Consider the following 23,250-nt stretch of genomic DNA (forward strand, 5'->3'; position numbering starts at 1 on the left):
ATTAGTTCTACAGTAAATAAGTAAAGTAATCCATTATACTAACACTGCTACTCATACTGTCTTTGTTGAAGGTTCATCATAAAGTTAGTGATCTGTCAAGCTTTGGTTGGTCTTTTAAAGCTGTACAAACAAACAAATATGTGCAGAATTAACTGAAAGAAGATGATCCTTATCATACTGATATTTCATAACTGTCAGATTAGAGATGCATGAAGTATCTGAGCGATAAATTTGAACACATTCTGGTCCTGCTTCCTCATTGGCTGCAGTAGTAATGACTTCAGACTGTCACATGATGACGTTACTGACTTTGGTTTGTGTTGCAGCTCAGCAGTGAGATCAGAACTAAAGAGAAATGAGTGTCAGATTAGTTTAGAGTTTGTGGTGTTTAATGAAGTGGTCAGAGAGCAGAGCCAGGAACATCTCCGTGAGCTGATTGTAAGAAAATAATGAAGCAAAGCCAGAGCAGGAAGTAGGGACATTGTTGAATTCAAAGATATGAAGAAGATTCATGTTACAGACAAACATCAATGAAATCAAACTACAGACATGACTGGGGCATAAAATCAGCCCTGGCTTATTTTAGCCAGGGCTGACTTTATGTCTAGTCTCCGCTGGGCTGCCCAGGTTGCCTAGCAACCATAATACTAACAGCTGGAAATGTTTCATACAGCTTTGTTTGACAGACAAGAAGGAGAGAATCTTTTGTTCATTTGTTTGTTTGTTTGTTTCTACATGAGCGTTGATCATTCTCTGTAAGATTAAGCTCAGCTATTGAACGGTGTATATTTTAAAGTAAAGGCTTTAAAACCAAATAAGTACAAACGTCTCTAATGTCACATAACTTTGCCGATATGTGGCCAACAGTAATGTTTTAATGTTCTTCGTTATTAAACATTTGCACACAAATAAGTGACATAATATTCAGTACTTACTTTTAAATGTGTACTCTTCGGGCGCCCCTCATCTGCCATTTTTTTTCCGGCAAAATTATCCACACCCACCGCCGCGCTATGCATTCTGGGATATGTTGGGCAATGAAGTCTACACCGCCACATCCTTAAAATTCAGGGAAATGAAGGACGCATTTGAGGGCCGCATTTCGAGCAGCCTTTGAATTGGGACAGCCTTCGTCGCGTCGCTGTGACGTAATCGGGCTTAAAATGCGGCCTTTAAGGCTGCAGACCCTGAATTGGGATACAGCCTATTGCTGTACAATGCCATCTGCCATCTTAGTTGAATTGGTCACATGACTGCATCATATGACTAAAATGTGTCATCATTTTCGAAAGCCTCGGTTTTTCCAGTCCGCACTGCGACGTGAAAACGCTGTTTTCAAATTTATCTGCGTTTTCAAAAAGCTCACATTTCCTTGACCAAAAACGCCGTCTCAGTGTGGACGGACGAAGGCCAAAATGGAGAGAAAAAGATGCATTTTCAAACAAAATCGGATTAGTGTGGACGTAGACTTATTGGGACTGCTTTCCCTCCTCCTCCACTTCTTCTCACAGTCACAGCCTCCTGTGACTGTGATGAGTCGTTACTGGTTGTTGCTGGTATGACTGTTGACAGTGCAGCAGCAGCCCTGAAGGCTAATATGTGATAGGAGTCTTTCTTCCTCTTTCTGCACTGTTACATATGAGTGCATCAGTGTGCTTTTCTCTGAGGATACAAGTGTTAAACCCACAAACATGTGACCCAACTAAACACTGGGTGAAAAGCTGACACAAACGCTGAAAAAATAACACTTTAATGTGTGAAGTCCTTCACCTGAATCTCAAAACATTAGAAATGGCTTTGTAACCATAATAAATGTGTCTCAGTCTCCTAGAACTAAAGATCATGTTTCCTCCGACCTGCTGCTTCCTGATAATCAGACCAACACTGAGATAAGTTCACAGTCACATCTAGTAAAACCTTCCTCCTCCAGCCTGTGACTCACTGTGTTGTGGCTTTCTCTCCCTCAAGCATTACGAGAAACTTTTATTCTTTGACTGAAAAAAATTGGAAAAATAAAGTGTTAAAGATTCAAACTGAAACAGTAACGATTAACAACAACTGATATCAGGACCTGAAGGCAACATGAGCATCTGTGTGATGCTTTCATTGACCCTCCGACCTCCTGTAAGGAGGGTTTGAAGCTCTTTTTACACAAAGAAAATAAAATTCAACTATTTAATATATTATTGATAGTACATTCAATGATTTTTTTCAGACCTTTTGCAGATTGTTAGATACCAGCTGTGTCTTTCTGTAGCTGAATGTAGGTCAACTGTGAGGTCTGAGTTGGAGGTGAGCTTTAGCTTCTCTCTGTTTCAACCACTGACTTGTGGTCAGAAAGATAGTAAATAAATGTTTGGCTGCACAACATCAGACTGAAAGAAACACTAAAGATGTGAATCAGAATACTTTATTGATCCTTGTAGGGGAAATGTTGTGGGTTACAGAGCTTCAGTACAAACAGTAACAAAAACAGACAATACAAGAAGTAAAAAATAGCACAATATATACAATATATATATATATATATATATATATATATATATATATATATATATATATATATATATATAGAGAGAGAGAGAGAGAGAGAGAGAGAGAGAGAGAGAGACAGAGAGAGAGAGAGAGAGAGAGAGAGAGAGAGAGAGAGACAGAGAGAGAGAGAGAGAGAGAGAGAGAGAGACAGAGAGAGAGAGAGAGACAGAGAGAGAGAGAGCATGTGCAAAAAGGGTGTAACTATTGCAGTGTTTACAGTGTGTTAAGTGGATGCGTTGTACAGGGAGATGGCCACAGGCAGGAATGATTTCCTGTGTCGTTCAGTGGTGCTTTTCGGTAATCTCAGTCTCTCACTGAACGTGCTCCTGTGGCTGACCAACATGTCATGGAGTGGGTGGGAGGTGTTATCCAACATTGTCTTTATCTTGGACAGCATCCGCCTCTCCGACACCACCTTGAGGGAGTCCAGCTCCATCCCCACAACATTGCTGGCCTTACGGATCAGTTTATTAAGTCTGTTGGCATCTGCGACCCTCAGCCTGCTCCCCCAGCATGCAACAGCATAGAGGATCGCACTGGCCACAACAGACTTGTAGAAAATCCTGAGCATTTTCTGGCAGATGTTGAAGGACCTCAAAAAATAGAGACGACTCTGGCCCTTCCTGTAAAGTGCTGTGGTGTTTTTAGCCCAGTCCAGTTTATTGTCAATGTGTACTCCAAGGTATTTATAGTCCTCCACAATGTCAACACTGACCCCCTGGATTGAAACAGGGGTCAAGTGTTTCCTGGTCTTCCTGAAGTCCACGATCAGTTCCTTGGTCTTTGCCGCGTTGAGCTGCAGATGATTCTGCTCACACCACGTGACAAAGGAGTCGACCACAGCCCGGTACTCTGTCTCATCATCCCTGCTGATGCATCCAACCACCGCAGAGTCATCAGAAAACTTCTGAAGATGGCAGGTCTCTGTGCAGTGGCTGAAGTCTGTGGTGTAGAGGGTGAAGAGGAAGGGGGAGAGGACAGTCCCCTGTGGTGCCCCTATGCTGCTGATTACCTTGTCAGACACACACTGTGGAAGACGTACATATTCAGAATCAGAATCAGAAGACTTCATTTATCCCCAAGGGGCAATTAACAAACAACAGAGCAGTATAATGTTGAAGGACAAATAATAAATATACAGTATATACACTTTTAAAATGACACAGCTTTAAAAGTAAAGTGACTGAAAGGTGAATAAATAACTGTAAGTGACTAAAAGTGAATAAAGTGTCGGTAGTATAAGAAGACTGTAGTTTATATTGTGGTCTTCCTGTCAGGTAATCAACAATCCAGGACACCAGAGAAGCATCCACCTGCATCGCTGTTAGCTTATCACCCAGGAGGGTCGGCCTGATGGTGTTGAAAGCACTGGAAGTCAAAAAAAATATGACCCTCACAGTGCTCGCGGCTGGTCCAGGTGGGTGTAGACACGATTGAGCAGGTAGATGATGGCGTCCTCTGTTCTGAGACGCAGAGAAGCTGAGCTGAGCTGCTGTCAGATCACTTCTGCTCTCACACTAACAGAGTTTTTGAAAATCCTCTACGTGTTTACTCTCCATGTCGTCAGAACTCTAATCTCACTGAAATCCAACTGAATGTGTTGCACAGAAACCACATCAACACAAGCTGAGCTGTGTTGATGTAACTGCAGTGAAAACACAGAGTCAGTATTTATCTCCACATAATGTTCAAAAGAAACAGTGTTAAATGGGTCTCTAAATATCTGAAATAAAATGTTCATTAATCAGTGATTTGATAACAAATGATTTGTTATCAAATCAAATGTGATTTACATGTGGTGGTCCTGAAACATTGGCCCTGACCTACTTAGAAATGTCTGACAGCCATGAACAATAAAAATTAGGATTTCAGTCCTGCTTCGATTTGATTTGTACTTTCACTCATATTTCTATGGATGTAGCATGTTGCAGCTAATGCGTGCTCCACCCTGTTGCACACATTTGATCACTTATGACAACAACAACAACAAGAAACACTGCTGTGAAATAATTGAAGCTACAAACTAAATGATCCAAAATCAGTCGATCTTTCATACTGTCTGTGGGTCTTATGAGCCAGGCTGTGACAATGTGCGGGCTCACCTGGGATTCAGACCCAGGACCTCTCATTTCATATGAGGCTATGACAAAAAGAGTTGGGACAAAGAGGGCAGGGGGCCATCACAGCACAAACCACATGAGCTGTACGTACAGATACTAAAGAGTGACACGGACAACTGGAGCAGTGTGAAATGTTTCACAGGATGTGGCTTTAATAACAAAAAAGCACCAACAAGAAAGAGTCAATTTCAAGGCTCACTGAAAAATTCACAGTTTGTGTTGATCCAGGAAGAGGTGAAAAGACAAAAACTGCATTAGTCCAGTCTGAGTCATGTGATCATGTGTTTACAGTCAGGCACCAAAACGCTATGACAGCATCTGTGTGTGACGGGTAGATTTAATTCCGGTCAGAACCATCAGGACACCAGCTACTCCAGTGAGGTGATCAGGTAGGATGTGGAAACATGAAATACAAAAATTAAACAGGAAGTAGCATGACTTTGTCTTTTTCTCTGATATTTGACCTGAAAATGTCTTTCATGTAAAAATAAGCTGAAAACGTCACACACACACAGTACATGATGGTCTCCTCCTGTGAGCAGGAATATTTACTGTTTATCTACATAAAAATATCCAGAGATGATCATCAGAGTCAATTTATCCAAATAATCTCAACATCAGAGATGGAAAGGACAAAGTTAGTGAGACTCACAGAGACACAACAGAGCTCTGATTCAGAAGTGATACTCTGTGGTGATATCAGTGATTACATCATCACGCTCATTATCCAATCCCTGGTCAGGAAGAGTGGGCTTGGTTGAATCACTGATGCCATTTCCTGAAAAAAACAAAACAAATGTAGAATATCTATCGGCTGTTTATTCATGAAGAGACAGGATTTAATCATCAGCACATTCATTTATCAGTGAATGATTCAGTGTTACCTCTGGCTCTGCATTGATATAAAGACATCATGATGAGAGTGGAGATGATATATGGAGAGAAAACCACCAGGTGGAGGACTATTCTGAATGCAAGCTGTAGAGAGGAGTCAGCAGTCAGATCTGGAGCGGTGGGAATAATTGTAGTGGTGGGTGGAGCTGTGGTTGTATGTTTGCCTGCAGAGAGAATCCCACCTGTTCAGGTGAATATGTGGATGAAATAAGAGGTGAAATCAGAGTGAAGCTGCTCACCTGTGACAGTGACCCAGCTGGATGGAGACTCTCCATGACCGCTGATGTCACACTTGTAGAGGCCTTCATCAGACCTGGAAACATGCTGGATGGTCATGTGACCTGTAGGCTGCTTCCTGATGAGGGAGCCATCTTTATAGAAAGCAGCTGGGAGGTTGGAGGGAGTGGTCTTTGTTTTACAGAGCAGAGTGACGTCATCTCCCTCCATCACAGGGAGGACAGGACTCTGCAGGATCACTGATCCACCTCAACACAGAGACAAACTACAGCATTTCATCCATTTACACACAGCTTCATCAACACTAACTCCACACACTCAGCTTACCAGTGACTGTCAGGTTAACCATGTTACTGATGGGACCCTCTCTGGACTCACACCAGTAAACTCCACTGTCCACTTGGAAAACATCGATGTTACATGAAGAACCAGCTGTTTCTCCCCACCCATCTCCACACTGACTCCTCTGTTGTTTGGTTATGTTTCTCCTCAGAGTCCATCCAGCAGAGCTGTCGTCCTCCTCACAGCTCAGAGACACAAAGTCTCCTTCAAAGAACTGAGTGCTGTTGGGACTCACAGTCAGACGAGCTGTGAGTAATAGAGTAGTAGAGGATATATAGACCAGGGCCCATATTACATTTCATATCTTAACTTCTAGTCCCATATTCCTTGTTTTCATTCACTATCAATTGTTACTGGATGATAATAACTCAGATATTATTTCTTACATAAGAGTCTTTGTTAAGGTGCAGATGTATTTGAGTGTAAGACATCTGTTTAATTGTAATTCAACATGAAATTATGTAGACTGACAGGAGTAAGATAACATTGATTTGACTGAAGTTTGGCACCATGTTCTTAATTAATGTGTCCCAAGAGGGTGAGTCAGGTTTACAGTGTGACAGAAGAAGGTTACTGACCTTGGTTTGTGGTGCAGCTCAGCAGTGAGATCAGAACTAAAGAGAAATTAAACTCAGGTTAGTTCAAATTTCACATTCAACAAGACAGCAGAGGCATGAAAAACACAGAGTGAGCTTACAGAGCAGACACAGCAGAGACGTTTCCTCCATCCTGCTGCTCAATGACATCAGACCAGCTCTGAGATCAGTTCATGGTTACACTGAGTAAAACCCTCCTCTTCCTCTTTCTCTGTCTCTGGGTCTTAGACTTGTGGTTAGAAAAAACCTTGTGTGAAAAAGCTTTGTGTGTTTATTTCTCTGCTTCCTTGAAACCAAAGTTTTACACGTTTCAACTGAATATTGAATAAGAATTAAAAGCAACAATATCTACGACTGACATTTGACCCTGAATGCAAAATCAGTACCTGTGTGAGGTCTTCACTGAGTATCTCACCTCCTTGGAGGGAAAGTTACGCAGCTCTTTCTTGACAATTACATTTTAAATATATCGACTATGCTAATGTAATGTGTCTTCCTGTAGTTGACTGCACGTTAACTGTGCAAACTTTAGTTGGTTTTGTGCATCTCTCTGTTCCAACCACTGACTTGTGGTCAAAAAGAGTAAACACATTGAGTGGCTGCAAAACCTCAGACTACACATCATGCTCTAGTTAACATTTAGAAAGGTGTAAAGCAGACATGTGTTGGATACAGATAGTTGTGTTCATGTACCTACAGTGAAAACACAGAGTCAAACATTATCTACCAATAATGTTTATAGGAGACGCTGTGACATGAACGAAAAGGGCTAAAAATTCACTGATTTGTTGACATTCAAAGGACAATGCCTAAAAAACACAGAGGTAACAGAAAACATGGACACTACCTGACGTAAACTTACACATTTGTGGATTCCTCTACAGATATCAGATGTAAAGCACAGATGGAGAGGATCATCATCAGCATACTGTCAGTGTCTATATCTGAAAATAAAGATTTTTAACAACTCAGTGATTTGTTGACTTTCTGCCTAAAAACAAAAAACAGAGACAGTAAAAAACACGGACATTTACTTACTTTGAGTCACACGTTTGTGAAATCCTCTACACATTTAGCAATCCAAGTACAGACATGGATTTTAGTGCACACACAAAATGACATTTACAGACACACATGCATTTGCTGCAACAATATCCACATAGAATCCTCTAACACATGAGTTGGACAATGTAAGGAAAGTTCAATGTGCGAATTACGGAGAAAGCTGTAAGATGTCAGCATTAGCAAATCGTACATTTTAACATTAGCTTTTTAAAATTGTATTTTAATCCTCAATGTTCTCAGAGGTTTGTGCTCAGTCAGGAAGATAAGAAGCGATTAATGAATCCACTCTCAGTCACATGATGTTATTTTTACCATCTACTGGACACTATTTAAAGTAACATGACAGTATCTGTGAGTGAAAGTGAATGATGCATATCCTCATCTGAGCAACCAGATTGTCCATTGATTTCAATCACAAAACAGGAAAAACTATAATAAAACAGTCCTTATCAATAACTCTTTTATGTGTTCCTCAAATATCACTGCAGGTTTCATTTAGAGATAAACTGGATGCTACTGTCAATAATTAGTAACAGAGTTGCTGTCGTACACATACAGTAATGATGATAGAAATCTTCCTCTATGAAAGAATATTTGGTTTTTAATTTAGATAAAATGATCCAAAGATGAACATCAGACTCAATTTATTCTAATAATCTCCACAACAGAGATGGAGAGGACAAAGTTAGTGAGACGCCAACATCATCATGCGTATCATTCAATCCCTGCTCAGAGCGAGCAGATAGGATCAAGGTATAAAGATTGTTTAGTAACGAGTCCATTAGCTGAGCTATGCCAGAAAGCAGTTAGTGAACACCAGAGTGGTGTAAATCATGTCCTCTCTGTCATCCTCTACAGGAGTCCTCAGGGTCCATTTCTTGTTCAAAACACTGTGCTGTACATTATGATTCAAATAAAGACTCCAAGGTAGAGTGAATTAACAAATAGTGAATATTTACTAAGGGTTACGTTGCAAAGATCCAACTAACTCCAAAGGTTAAATAAAAAAAAGAATCAGCAAACCAAAGTCCAGGTAGTTTCAGGAAACAGCAGGAGTCTAATCAGCTCATCAGAAAAGAGGACAAAACAGGAAATACCAAAATAAAACAAAATGTACCAAAACATGTTCCTTTAACACCTGATCTGAAAACATCTGCAGGTTTCATTTAGAAATAAGTTGGATTATTTGTACAAAACAGTAGTTAAAGAGCTGCAGTGGTAAACACACAAACAAACCAGGAGATTTAAGCTAGAATACAAAACAAAATATGACAAGAATTAAAAAAAAGAACAAACTAGGCATAAAGCAGTATAATAAATATGACTTAAATTTCAAGTTAAAAAGTACTGGAGCAAAGACCCAGGCCTGAGAACAGTCCATGGACCTGAGAAGGAAGGAGAGGGACTGAGGAAATATCCAGAGGAAACATTATCTATATAGCAGATGTTTGGTGTTTTTTCTCCAACATCAGATCTGAAAGCATCTGCAGGTTTGAATTTTTAGAAATAATCTGAATGCTTTGAAGAATCCCTTAGTTACAGAGCTCCAGTAACACACACAGTATATGATGAAAATCCGCCTCTTAGGATCAATTTATTTGATCTTCCCCTGCCAGTGGCAGACGCCCTCAGACATCGCTGCGTTGGTGGTTCTGTGTGTCCGGGGGTGGGCGTCCAGGTACACACCGGCTCACTCCTGGTGGCTGCTTGTCGGGGCCTGGAGCCTGGGGCTCACTCGGGCCACTTCAGGGGTGGGGTGCCCTCGCCCTCTCGGCCTGGGGCTCGGTCACTCTGGCACAGCTGGCTGCAACCCAACTTTGCCAGACGGGCGCGTCACTGCAACTCCCCCTGGCTTCTGCTCCGCGGCTGCTGAGTGAGCCCTCATCTGGGACTCTCCTCAGCTCTTTCTGGGACAGTGGCGCGGCTGCCCCTCTGTTGGTCTTCCTTGGTCTCCTGTGTTCTGGGGGCCTCTGGATGTCTGGAGCCTGGATCTCCTCCATACCTGCTTCATGCCCTGGAGGACGGGGCTGTGGCCCCCCCACACCCTCTAGCAGATCATTACATGAAGGAACCTTTTAAAAACAAGCGCGTTCATGCTCACAGGTGTACACACTGGTGATCACACCCACAAACTACACCCTTTTTGGCTCCTACCTCAAAGCACACTGTGTTCTGTTGATCTTATGTGCGGCACAATAATGTTTAATATTTAGTATTTACTGTTATATTCCCATATATCATTGTGATGATGTTGTATATTATATTGCTCTCTTTTTTGCCTGTTTTCTCTTTTTTCTTTCTCAACAGGTGATCCAGGTGATCGATAGATGGATTTTTTGTCTGTTTGTTTTGTTGGTTTATGTTTTTTGCCTTCTATGACAGTTCCTCTTTCCCGCTGTTTTTCTTTCCCTCTTTCTTTCTCCCTTTTCCTTTCCCAGTCAAGTCTGTCCCGTATTTAGCAAGTGAAAATAGAATAAAATAAACAATAAAAGGTGAACCAAATAGACCATTATGGCAAGGTTGGGATGGTCCATTTGGTAAAGTAAATCTGTTGGGCATCTTTCTTTGCCCTTAGACAATAATTCTGATGGCAAAAGAGCCAAACAGGGAAAAAAAAGAAAAAAAAGGATCAATTTATTTGTTTAGCTAGATGAAAATATCCCGAGATGAACATCAGAGTCCATTTATTCAGATGATCTCTATGCCAGTGGTGAAGAGGACAAATTTATTGAGACCCACAGAGACACAACAGAAGTTTGTTTCAGAAACGATGCTCTGTGGTGACATCAGTAATTACATCCTCATGTTCATCATCGAATCCCTGCTCAGGATGAGTGGGCAGGTTCAAGATGCAAAGTTTGTTCCCTGCACATACAAAATATGAAAAAGTATCAGATGTGAACCAATGAAGAGTTCAGATGAAAAGAATATAATCATCAGCATATTAGGGGATTGATTCAGAGTGTTACCTTTGGCTCTGTGTCGATGTAAAGACATCATGAGGAGAGTGGAGATGACGTATGGACAGAATACAAGCAGGTGGAGGACCACTCTGAATGCAAGCTGGAGAGAGCTGCAGTCAGGGGGTAGTGCTGAGGTGGTAGGTGGAGGTGGGGTTGTATGTTGGTCTGCAGAAAGAATCCCACCTGTTCTGGTGAATATGTGGATGAAATAGGAGGTAACATAAGAGTGAAGCTCCTCACCTGTGACAGTGATCCAGCTGGATGGAGACTCTCCATGACCGCTGATGTCACACTTGTAGAGGCCTTCATCAGACCTGGAAACATGCTGGATGGTCATGTGACCTGTAGGCTGCTTCCTGATGAGGGAGCCATCTTTATAGAAAGCAGCTGGGAGGTTGGAGGGAGTGGTCTTTGTTTTACAGAGCAGAGTGACGTCATCTCCCTCCATCACAGGGAGGACAGGACTCTGCAGGATCACTGATCCACCTCAACACAGAGACAAACTACAGCATTTCATCCATTTACACACAGCTTCATCAACACTAACTCCACACACTCAGCTTACCAGTGACTGTCAGGTTAACCATGTTACTGATGGGACCCTCTCTGGACTCACACCAGTAAACTCCACTGTCCAATGGGAACACAGTGATGTTACAGGAAGGACCAGCTGGTTTTCCCCACCCATCTCCACACTGAGTCCTCTGTTTGCTCGTGTTTCTCCTCAGAGTCCATCCAGCAGAGCTGTCGTCCTCCTCACAGCTCAGAGACACAAAGTCTCCTTTAAAGAACTGAGAGCTGCTGGGACTCACAGTCAGACGAGCTGTGAGGAATTTAGTGTATTTTAACTAAAATTAATTGACCTGCTGACTTTTACAATTCATTAATGGGATGACAGGAAGACTTTACCATAAGCATACATTAAGGTATTTACGTTGCATTTGTATCTAATTAGTAATTTAATGAATTATTATTCTTAAGAACACTACTGCAAACAACCAACACCATCTAGATAACAATCACAGGAATATTTCAGGGTTTTTTTAAGCATCACATTTATTTAACTTCACCTCAGCTTATTAAAAGTCACAACAAAAATCACAGTGTGATCTCCAAGTCTGCATAAGTCTGCACTAACATGTCATCATCTATGTTTTTTCATCATGATTTTATGCTGACAGTTGCAACACAACATATCTCTGTGTGTAATTAGTTACTTTTTAAAGGCAGTAAATAGGCTTTTTAAATAATGAACTGTTAGTCTCACAGCCTCCGTGAAATGTTCATAAAATTAATGATCTGTCAGGTTAGTTCGTCTTTTTTATCTGTAAAAATGGATGAATAAATACAGAAATGAGAAAAAAATGTGACTCTCATTGTATTAATATTTCATAACTGTCAGATTACAGATGCATGAAGTAGTCGAGGACTAAATTCAAACACATTGTGATCCTGATTCATCATTGGCTGCAGTAACAACTTACAATGTTAATGACTTTAAACTGCGTGACAGCGGCATATGATGAACTTACTGACCTTGGTTTGTGTTGAGGCTCAGCAGTGAGATCACAACTAAAGAGAAATTAAACTCAGGTTAGTTCAGAGTTTGTGGTGTTTAATGAAGTGATCAGAGAGCAGCGCAGACACAACATCTCTGTGAGCTGATTGTAAGGAAAGACTGAAGCAGAATCAGAGCAGGAAGGAGGAAGACTGTTGGATTCAAACACGTGAAGAAGATTCATATTACAGACAAACATCACTGAAAACAAACTACAGAGTGTTTTATGAGCTTTTTAAAGATTTCATCATCTGAATCTTCCAGAAATACACAGAGTGAACTTACAGAGCAGCCACAACAGAGATGTTTCCTCCATTTAAATCCTCAAACTTCTGTTAGATGAAGTTGATCCTTTTCTTCAGGGCGATGGAGGAGTTTTCTTTGAAGCTGTCAGAGACGAGGACGATGTTAAACACAAAGTTTGATCTTCTTGTTAGTGACAGCAGGTCAGCTGAGACTTGTTGCTGCTTTTCTGTTCTGATGTCAGAGAGACATAAACTGTGTGGCTGCGACTGCACCCTGCATCACCAACAACACACTGACTTTAGTTCAGCTCAAGCATCATAAACTGGTTTCAGTGCAACTAAAACCTGCACAAGCCTAAAACAAGAAGCAATGAACCAATTATCACATCTACTTTAACATGTCTGAGTCCTAACGTAACAATAATGTTCACATGATCTCAGATCTATAAATGGTGTCTGCTCCCTGACATCAATCCTAAGAAGTAACTGAGATCAGCAGCAGTTTGACAGCCAGTAAACGCGTCTCTCTGCTTCTTCTTCTTCATTATGTCACAGGGTCAGTGTGCGTTTCTCCACCAGGAAGCAATTTTATATGAGAGTTAACCCCACAAACACAAACATGTGGTCCTAATAAACACTGACAGAAAATCAGCTGTATTCTTATCGAGTGCTCCAGCTGGCTCAAACACTGAAGAACGACACAGTAGAACATGAGCTGATGTTTATACCTGAAGTGTAAATGACACATTTCTTTTCTATAAATTCAGTTTTAACTGCAATTGGGTGTTGAATAAAAATATTCTATTGCACAGATATATTTCCTTTTGTGTGGATGTTTAATTTAGAAAAACAGGTGACATCATCTAGACTGTCAGAAAATCAGGTTTGGTGATGCAACAGGAAAAGGATTTTTTCTTTTTTAAATAAATGTGTCCCACAGTCTCCTGGAAGAGTGAGTCAGGTTTACAGTGTGACAGAAGAAGGTTACTGACCTTGGTTTGTGGTGCAGCTCAGCAGTGAGATCAGAACTAAAGAGAAATTAAACTCAGGTTAGTTCAGAGTTCTGAAACGTTTCCTCGTGCTGCTCGCTGATATCAGACAAAGACTGAGTTCAGGTCACTCTCATATAGAGTAAAACCCTCCTCTTCCTCCTCAGCTGTGACTCGGTGCCAGTGTTGTGGTTTCCTCTCTGAACTTCACGCAAAAGTTAAATTATTTGGTGGAAATAAAGCAGAAATACAAAATTTTAAATGAAAAAATTGAACCAGAACATGAAGTAAAGATCAACAGCAACAAAATCTACAACTGCACCTGAAGGCAACTTTAGCAGTTGTGTGATGCCTTCACTGACTCTCTGACCTTTACTTGTGAAATAAATGCATCAAGCACTGTTTGAAATACATTTTCACAATTAAATTAAAATAAATTCTTAAGTGTTTTATTGACAATAATGATTTTATCAGTCATGTTGCAGATTGTTACAAACCTGCTGTGTCTTCCTGTGGCTGACTGTAGTTTAGCTGCGAGGTTTTTGAGTTGGAGGTGAGCTTTAGCTTCTCTCTGTTTCAACCTCTGACTTGTGGTCAGAAAGGCAGTGAGTTCACTGTTTGGCTGCTCAACATCAGACTGCACGTCACAAACTGATGGCTTTTAAAGAACATCCTACCTATCAGCACTAAAGCACAGTGCTGATAGAAAACATGGACCTACTTTAACTCTGTTACTGAGTCTTAGAAATGTCTGACAGTCATGAATGATAAATATGATTTCAATTCTGCTGTTTTCTAGACTCCAATTAATTTTTTATTGAATGTATTTCAGTTTGATTAATTTCTCATTTTTGTTATTATCATGACCATATAATGCCCAAGTAGCATCCTCTGTAGATGAAGAAGCTAACATAATACTTTTCACTATTTTGCAGGTATCTCTATCTGTATCTAGCGACAAATTGCATGATCCAACACCAACTAATCTTTCATACTGACTGTGGGTCTTATGAGCCAGGCTGTGACAGTGTAAGGCTTGTGTGGGATTCAGACCTGGGACCTCTCACAACCTGTCATACGAGGCTATGACAAAAACAGATGGAGAAAAAGTGCAGGGGGTATCACAGCTAAAACCAAATGAGCTGTAGGTACACGAACGAGAGGAACAGTTTAAAGAGTTTCACAAGATATCATTTTAATAGCAAAAGCACCAATAAGAAAGAGACAATTTGAACACTTTTACACTCTGTCAGTATCTGTGAGTGAGCAGCAGCAACAACCTGGCCGTTGGAATTCAGTCAGAAACGTCAACAATAGGACGCCAGGTAGTTCAAACTGATGATCGCGAAGGAGGCAGAGCAAGCAGAGTTGGCAAAAGTTCAGACATTAAGTACAAATACAAACACTACTGTAAAAAAATACTCCAGTAAAAGTTGAAGTACTGATTCAAGTTCCTTACTCAAGTATAAGTAGAAAAGTGCAGGCTCTGAAATGTACTCAAAGTAAGAAAGTAGAAATTAGCTCTGTTTTCAGTCACCTACATTGTAGAGGGTGACTTTGCCTGTAAACAGTAAAATGTGCACAGTCAGAGGTTAAAGTGGGTTCAGTAGGTGGAGAAACTCTAAAATTGATTGTAGTGACTGAGTGTAGGACATACAATCATAAGTCAATATAATTTCTATTGAGAGCTCCAGTAGATTTTCTTGGGAACATTTGCTGCTTATCTACATAAAAATATCCAGAGATGAACATCAGAGTCCTTTTATTCATATAAGATTCACAACAGAGGTGGAGAGGACAACATTAGTGAGACCTAAAGAGAAGCACCAAAGCTCTGATTCAGAAGTGATACTCTGTGGTGACATCAGAGATGACATCATAATGCTCATCGTCCAGTCGCTGCTCAGGCTGAGTGGGCAGGATCGGGACACGGAGGATTTTTCCTGTAAAAATGTATGAAGTGTTTCAGCCATTAATTTATAGAGATTTCAGCATATTGATTAATTAATGAATGATTCAGTGTTACCTTTAGCTCTCTTTCGATACAAAGACACCATGAGGAGAGTGGAGATGACGTATGGACAGAACACCACCAGGTGGAAGAGCAGTCTAATCACAAAGTGGAGTAAGGACGAGTCAGGGGGCAGAGGTGTGGTTATATGTTTTTCTGCAGAGAGAATATATGGTTATTTCAACCACATGTGAATATATAATGAAAAAAGAGGTAACATAAAAGTGAAGCTCCTCACCTGTGACAGTGATCCAGCTGGATGGAGACTCTCCATGACTGCTGATGTCACACTTGTAGAGGCCTTCATCAGACCTGGAAACATGCTGGATGGTCATGTGACCTGTAGTCTCATTCCCAATGAAGACGCCATCTTTATAGAAAGCAGCTGGGAGGTTGGAGGGAGTGGTCTCTGTTTTACAGAGCAGAGTGACGTCATCTCCCTCCATCACAGGGAGGACAGGACTCTGCAGGATCACTGATCCACCTCAACACAGAGACAAACTACAGCATTTCATCCATTTACACACAGCTTCATCAACACTTTAATGCCTGGCTTCTGATGGCCTTGTCTCGTCTCGTGTAACTTTAACCCTCAGAGAGTCTTTCAGTCTTGTTCTCTAAAACCTAAAGAAGATGGATTTGATCATCTGGTAACTGGGTTCATTAGTGCCCGATCCCAAAACGTAACATATTACGCTATGTGACAACACATCTCTATGCTACACGTTCAGAAACAGGAGGAAACATGAGAACTGTTTGGACTGAATCAACACATGTATATTTATTTTACTTTCTCTTCATGAATAGTTTTGGAAAACTCTATCAAACACGATTAAGGTTGTTGTTAAAGTTAGGGATAAGTTTATGGTTGGAATAATAATAATAATGTATACTTCATTGAGCCCCGTGGGGGGGCTATGATCGAAGCGATGGGAAGGGTGCAGCATCATGCCGCAGGACCGTATGCTGCTGTCTACACCGGCGCACTCTCACCCCATTTACCCACCCCTTTAGCTTCCTGATGATGTGATGTGTTTTCGTGTCATGTTGTGAAGATTCATGTGCTTTTTGTGCTGAGGGGTTTTTGTTTTCTGTTCTCATACTGATCTTCTACCAGGAGCTCAGTCTGAGTAGAGTTCTCTTTTTCTCTCCTCCACTGCCCTCTTGTGTCCTACATTTCATTTGTTTTCTTTCCACTACCTGTTCTGACCTGTCTCGCCAATGTGATTTTTGTGTAATATATGTATGGTTGGAGGAGGTCCAATCTTGCTACAGGCAACTGCAAGTGACAAATAAAAGCTTTGTCATCATCATAATCATCATCAACACAAACTCCACACACTCAGCTTACCAGTGACTGTGAGGTTAATCATGTTGCTGACGGCACCCTCTCTGGACTCACACCAGTAAACTCCAGTGTCCCATTCAGGAAAAACTTCCATGCTACAGAAATATCCTGGTCCTTCTCCCCACACAGCTCCGCACTCAGCTCTTTTGTCTTTCCATTTCTGCTCTGAAAACATCGGTGTCTTGTGTTGGTTAAAAGTAGCCCACAAATCAAATTTGGGTCGGTACGTCAATACGGCGCTCTGGTAGCAGCGATTTATTAAATGATGCGTCATTGCGGCCGCCATATTGTATACAGGCAAAGGTAGTTAATGAGGTTAGGACTGTTTTTATTCATGTACTAACTTGGTGAATGATAACCCAAACTCGTTACAGGTGGTGATAGTGTATGATGCAGAACATGGTTGCACCGGTCTCTGCCTGAAGCCCATTTATAAAATAGATTTTGCTCATTTCAGCAAACAGTTCTTTCTCCTTTCTTTTAAAGTTAATTTCTATTCTCCGGTTAAGTGATTACGTGTGAACCCTGCTTTGGGGAATACTCTGAGTTTATTAAGGCTGTTGTGTTTGTAACATGTTTTAATGCTCTTGTTCTGTTTAATCTCAACAACCTACTATTTAAAAGAGAAAGTTAGTGATCGAGTGATCACTGACATCTTTCGGTTTTTATTACCACTTCATCGGCACCACGTTGTAAAGCTCAGTTTTTAAAACCTTACCATGTATCTACGGCCCAGCCCACGTAGCAGTAAATTAATGACTATTCTTGTATGTGGATGGATTATCGTTTGAAGCTTCTGAATGTCCTCTGACAAAGTCGTGTCACCCCCCCCCCCCCCAGCCATCCCAAACAGAGCAACCTGATTTACCTGCACAGTAAAGTACACAAAGCACAACATGTGGTCATTTATATTGTTTAAAACAGATGCGATATGTAGGTATTTTGTAATACATTTTAAATTAATTTTAAGCTGTTCATTCTACTTTATTTTTTTGTATTGAGTGTTTTTCTTTTTTTTTTCTTTTTTAAACAGTGATGTGGAGGGTATTTTAAAGTTCAGACTGGTACAGTTACAATAGAAAGGCATCACTTATTGGCAGCGGTCGCATAGCTGTCCTAACTGTCAAATACATTTGATTCCTCATCAAGTTGGTAGTGATTGGTGATTAATTAGTTTATGAGCTGTGTTCTACATATCCAATGGCCTGGGATGAGTAACAGAAGTTTGTGTTAGTAACTTGTTTACAGGTGACTCATTCATCTGTGAAGAAATTGACACTCACTTGTGGGCCTTTTCACATTAAATTCCTAACAAAGAGTCTTCATTAACCCCCCTTGTGGATACTTTTAAAAGCAAAGAAAGATGGAAGGCAGAGCTCACCATGACCACAAAGGACAGGATTAGAAATGAGTACATCATAGTGAAGAGGGACATATAGAGCACATATTTTTGAAACCTGGCAGTGAGGGAAATGGCTACACAAAAAACACATCTATGGTCCCCGAGTCTGACAAAAAGCTACTGATAGAGGAGCAGGTATACCATCGCCTCGACATCCTCCTTGTGACATTCTTGTTGCATACAAATGATGTCATGGGACTTTCAGCCGCATGGCTATAGTGATCCCATGCACATTAGGTGCAAATATATAATAGAAAACAACTCAAGTTGCACTGATCTGAGTAGGTACTACTAATGGAAAAGAGCTGTCAGGGGTGAGCCACATTTACTACCACTCTGTTAAGAGTTTGTATGCTCTACATGTATGGAAATCTCACAGCAGAGGGCAGCAAATGATCTGTTTCACACTGCACCTTAGTCATCCATCTGCTCAAATACTTCCATAAAGATTTGGGAACACATAGTTCCAAAATAATGTTGTTAAAGTTACTTTTGCAACAGGTTGTTTACTGTGAATAAAGCATATACTTGTTTAAACAAAGCAAATAGATAGTCAGATGGTGTTATGATGAAAAGTGTCAATGTGATTGTTTCTTTTTTTTTCCCCCCCCTTATCTCAGAACTATCAGCCGCTCTTGACTGGTCTGCATGGTTATGCTCTAAATCGCAGGTGTCGAACCAGGCCTCAAGGGCCGCTGTCCTGTTTGTTTTCCAACTAACCTGCCATTGTAGCTTCTTATTGGCAAAGCACACCTGATCCAGGTAATCAACGGCAGGTAGGGCAGGGATATCTCAAAAACAAGCAGGATGCTGGCTTTCAAGGACTGGAGATAGACACCCCTGCTCTAAGATGATATTAAAGAAAAAATATATTTAAAAAAAATTCAGACAGCTTTCAAAAGTTCTTTATCGGTTTCAATTGTGCCTCTTTTAACCTTGATTTTTAAGTTGCATTACCTGTTTGTGCATGTACTAATTTGACAGCAGTGACCTACTGTGGGAATTTCTACATTTCTCTGTGTAAAATGGTTATAAATGTCCTTAAGCAGAGTGACCTGGGCAATAGGTCAGGAGAAGTTTTAACGAGTAAACAAACTGATACTTAAATTGGGCCAATTTCATCTGAATGAACACAATATCAAAGTGTCTGTGTGTAGAGATATAGATTATGGTTGCAATGGGTACAATTCCAACTGATATGAGGGACTTTGGAAAATTGTACGTATGATACAAGTAGAATACCATCTTTGAGCAGTGTGCAGTGACTGACCATCTCAAACTTCCTGGCATTTCAGCCAACAGCAGCAGCTAATTCTTGGAGCAAGAAAAGGCACTTCACACCACAATAAGCTGTAGTATGCCTGATTTTTATTTATTTTTTCCCCTTTACTTTTTTTAAATATTTAATTAAAAAGGACAAGAAAAAGATAAATTGCCCACATGCTATGCATTAGTCAGTCTAAATAAACTTACAAAAGTAATGTTAACATTCTGGATGTTAATGCACACAAAGACATGTTCTGTCTTTTTCTGCAAACTCGTCACTTTCTAGCCAGCTGTAGGAGCTTTTCTTCTCATATTTGTGATCTGATAGAAAAGGTAAATTTAACAGATTTAAATAAAGTAATTCAGTTGGTTTTCTTGTGGGCCCACAGAGCAGACATTCAAGTGACAGTGGTTTCTGTTTGTTATTTTCATACCCTTTTTTACCCTGAAGTCTTTTTTTTTTTTTAAATATCTGAATTTTATTTTTAGTTCACTATAGTAACCCTGCACTTTACATAAAGAAGACTTCATCCATCCATAAACCTACTATGGCTACATGACAGGTGTCTGATCTAAGTCAACTTCAACAGTAGAAGTGAGCCTATGGAGCAAAATTGAAGCTAAAGGTTTTCTTAATTTAATAGGAAACTGAAATTCTAAGTTTTGATATCTTGGTGCATGCTCAATAATCCAGGTATTTTGATGAGTTTCAGACTTCAGATCAGATGTTCAGATCCCGATTTTGTATTTTGGGAATGAATCGTGGGGCAGAGTGCGGACTAATGATTGACAGTTGACAATTTGTTACAAATTAAAAATAAACATTTTAGTTAAAGGTGGCCACCGCTCCGTCACAGTTTACTGCAGACACCAGCCAACAGGTAGGAAACACTGTTTCTGATTGTCCTGATGGACTATATCGCTGGGTGAATGTTTGTAACATTAGCTTAATGATTAACTTAGTACTCAGTCATTAGTCAAAGCCCCACTGCTCTTCATTGATACAGGCCCACAAGGCAATACTAAAAATAAAAAGGGTGTAAAGCTGGAAAAAAATGTAAAAAAAAAAAAAAAAATCCAAGAAAGATTTGTATGGAAAAACATTTTTTTATAAATTTATTCAAAACAAAATTCATTTGAGTTTTTTAAAAAATATATCAAAACTAAGAATTTCAGTTTCAAATCACGTAAAACTTTTAAACCCTCATTTAGCTCCATACAAGTTCATATAAAAGAGGAGAAAAAATCCAAACAAATGAACTTGTTTTGCCTGCCAGGGTGACCTAGAGCCAGGGTTGGCAAATTTGCTATCAAGAGTAATTTCTAAGCAGTGTTTGACCAAATCTGTTTAAGATCATAACTCATATTTGTAACATAGTTTTCACAGCCTGTTGAGCCTGTTCATATTCTGAAATGGTTAATCATAATCGCATCATGTGACTTTGCAGCAGGTTTTTGTGATTAGTTGATACTTTAAATTTGCCTTTTTATTGTGATTTTTCCTTTTTGTCATTTATGAAATTAGAGAATTTTCTTTTGAAGCCAACAAAACAGTGATTGAATTAAATAGAAAAAAATATTACTGTGGATATTTATTTAAGCTTACTTTGATAGACCATTTTGATTACTACCTGTGTTTGTGCAAAAGAGTCAAAAGTAGCTGCATTGTATTAAAAAAGGGGTGGGAGGGGTGGTGGTGAGGAGCTCAGGCAAATGTAAGGTACTCTACGAAAGCAATGTTTTGGACATGTGCCATTGGGTTGAGGCCCCCAGCAGCCCAGGATACACTGGAGAAGATCGCATCTTTTGGCTGCTTTGGGGATACCTCAGTGTCCCCCCTGAAGAGATTGAGGAGGTGGCTCTGCAGAGAGAGGTCTGGGCTAATTGCGTAGACTGCTGCTGTGATCCGAATTAGAATTAGTAGCCAAAGATGGATGGGTGGGCAGTCTAAACATATTTGCTTAAAAAAGGGCCAATTCATTCAGTCATTTTGACTGAATTGCAGAAGCAGATGAAGCATACAGTAATCAGTGTTGGTGGTGAAAGCAAATAAATCTGAATAGATATTGTTACACTCTTCTTATATGGATCTGGACTCCATAGAAACACGAAAAACTAGACATTTGTGTTTACATTCATGTTAACCACAAGTACTGAGGTTCAGCGACATTCACCACCAGGTAATTAAAATTTAGGTGTTAGACTCCTTACAGGTAGAGGGTGTAACTAAAATGTTGGAAAAAAAAATACACACACACACACAAAAGAAATCAGTAGGCACTGCAGAAGCACAAGTGGGAAATTGCAATGTTCACTAAATATGAAAATATGTAATTAATTACATATTAAATTTCCAAAAAAGCAACTCTTATACTACTGTTTTTGGGATGCAGGAGTGATTTAGACTTAACAGGCTGTGAAAACGTGAGACTGAAATGTTTTATGGCTCCATTAAGATAAATTTTGGCCAAAACTTGCTCAAAACATTTCTTGACATTAAATGTTGCATACCCGTGGTCTGAATGCTAACTGCATTATTTAAAACACCTGCTACTTTATTGATAACCAAAGGCACGACTGGAATACACAAAACGCTACATGTATAAAGGTAATTAGCTAATTTACATCATGGAGCCCTGCTCACAAAAACTGGCATGGATTAAATTCAGTTTTATTTATATAGCACCAAATCATAACAGTAGTTGCCTCAAGGTGCTTTATATTGTAAGGTAGACCCTACACCAATACATACAGAGAAAAATCCAACAATCATAAGACCGCCAATGAGCAAGCACTATGCTTTGGAAAAAAGGAAAGTTCTAAGTCTAATCTTGAAAGTAGAGATAGTGTCTGTCTCCTGAATCCAAACTGGAAGCTGGTTCCACAGAAGAGGGGCCTGAAAACTGAAGGCTCTCCCTCCCATTCTACTTTTAAATACTCTAGGAACAACAAGTAGGCCTGCAGAGCGAGAGCAAAGTGGGCCTGATTATTTAAGACCTTTATATGTGAGGAGCAGGATTTTGAATTCAATTCTGGATTTGAAGGGAAGCCAAAACAGGAGAAATATGCTCTCTCTTTCTAGTCCCTGTCAGTACTCTTGCTGCAGCATTTTGGATCAGCTGAAGGCTTTTCAGAGAGTCCTGATAATAATGAATTACCGTCGTCCAGCCTGGAAGTAATAAATGCATGAACTAGTTTTTCAGCATCACTCTGAGACAGGATATTTCTAATTTTAGAGATGTTGCGCAAATGGAAGAAAGCAGTCTTACATATTTGTTTAATATGTGCATTGAAGGACATGTCCTGGTCAAAAATGACTCCAAGGTTCCTCACAGCATTACTGGAGGCCAAGGTAATGCCATCCAGAGTAAGAATCTGGTTAGATACCATATTTCTAAGCTTTTCAGGGCCGAGTACAATAACCTCAGTTTTATCTGAATTAAGAAGCAGAATGTTAGCGGCCATCCAAGTCTTTATGTCTTTAAGACATTCCTGCAGTTTAACTAATTGGTGTGTTCAGTGATGGGAATAACGGCGTTACTAATGGCGTTACTTTTTTCAGTAACGAGTAATCTAACTAATTACTATTCCTATCGTTACAACGCCATTATAGTTACTAACAAGAAAATGCAGTCTGTTACTATTTTTCAACAAACAGACGGTTGAAGCTGTGTTCAGT

General features: G+C 40.1%; 1 protein-coding gene across 1 annotated transcript; it reads right to left on the bottom strand.

Moving 5' to 3' along the window:
• Positions 1-10,550: 10,550 nt before the first annotated feature.
• Positions 10,551-11,674, bottom strand: LOC308409005 (Fc receptor-like protein 5; the record flags this gene model as incomplete). The annotated part of the gene is made up of 5 exons (XM_080901520.1): positions 10,551-10,654; positions 10,759-10,917; positions 10,993-11,238; positions 11,318-11,575; positions 11,662-11,674. The coding sequence occupies 5 exons, from the start codon at positions 11,672-11,674 to the stop codon at positions 10,551-10,553; spliced, it is 780 nt and encodes a 259-aa protein (XP_080757646.1).
• Positions 11,675-23,250: the final 11,576 nt, after the last annotated feature.

This window comes from Rhamphochromis sp. 'chilingali' (assembly GCF_963969265.1).
Source record: "Rhamphochromis sp. 'chilingali' genome assembly, chromosome: 1".
Lineage (NCBI taxonomy): Eukaryota > Metazoa > Chordata > Actinopteri > Cichliformes > Cichlidae > Rhamphochromis > Rhamphochromis sp. 'chilingali'.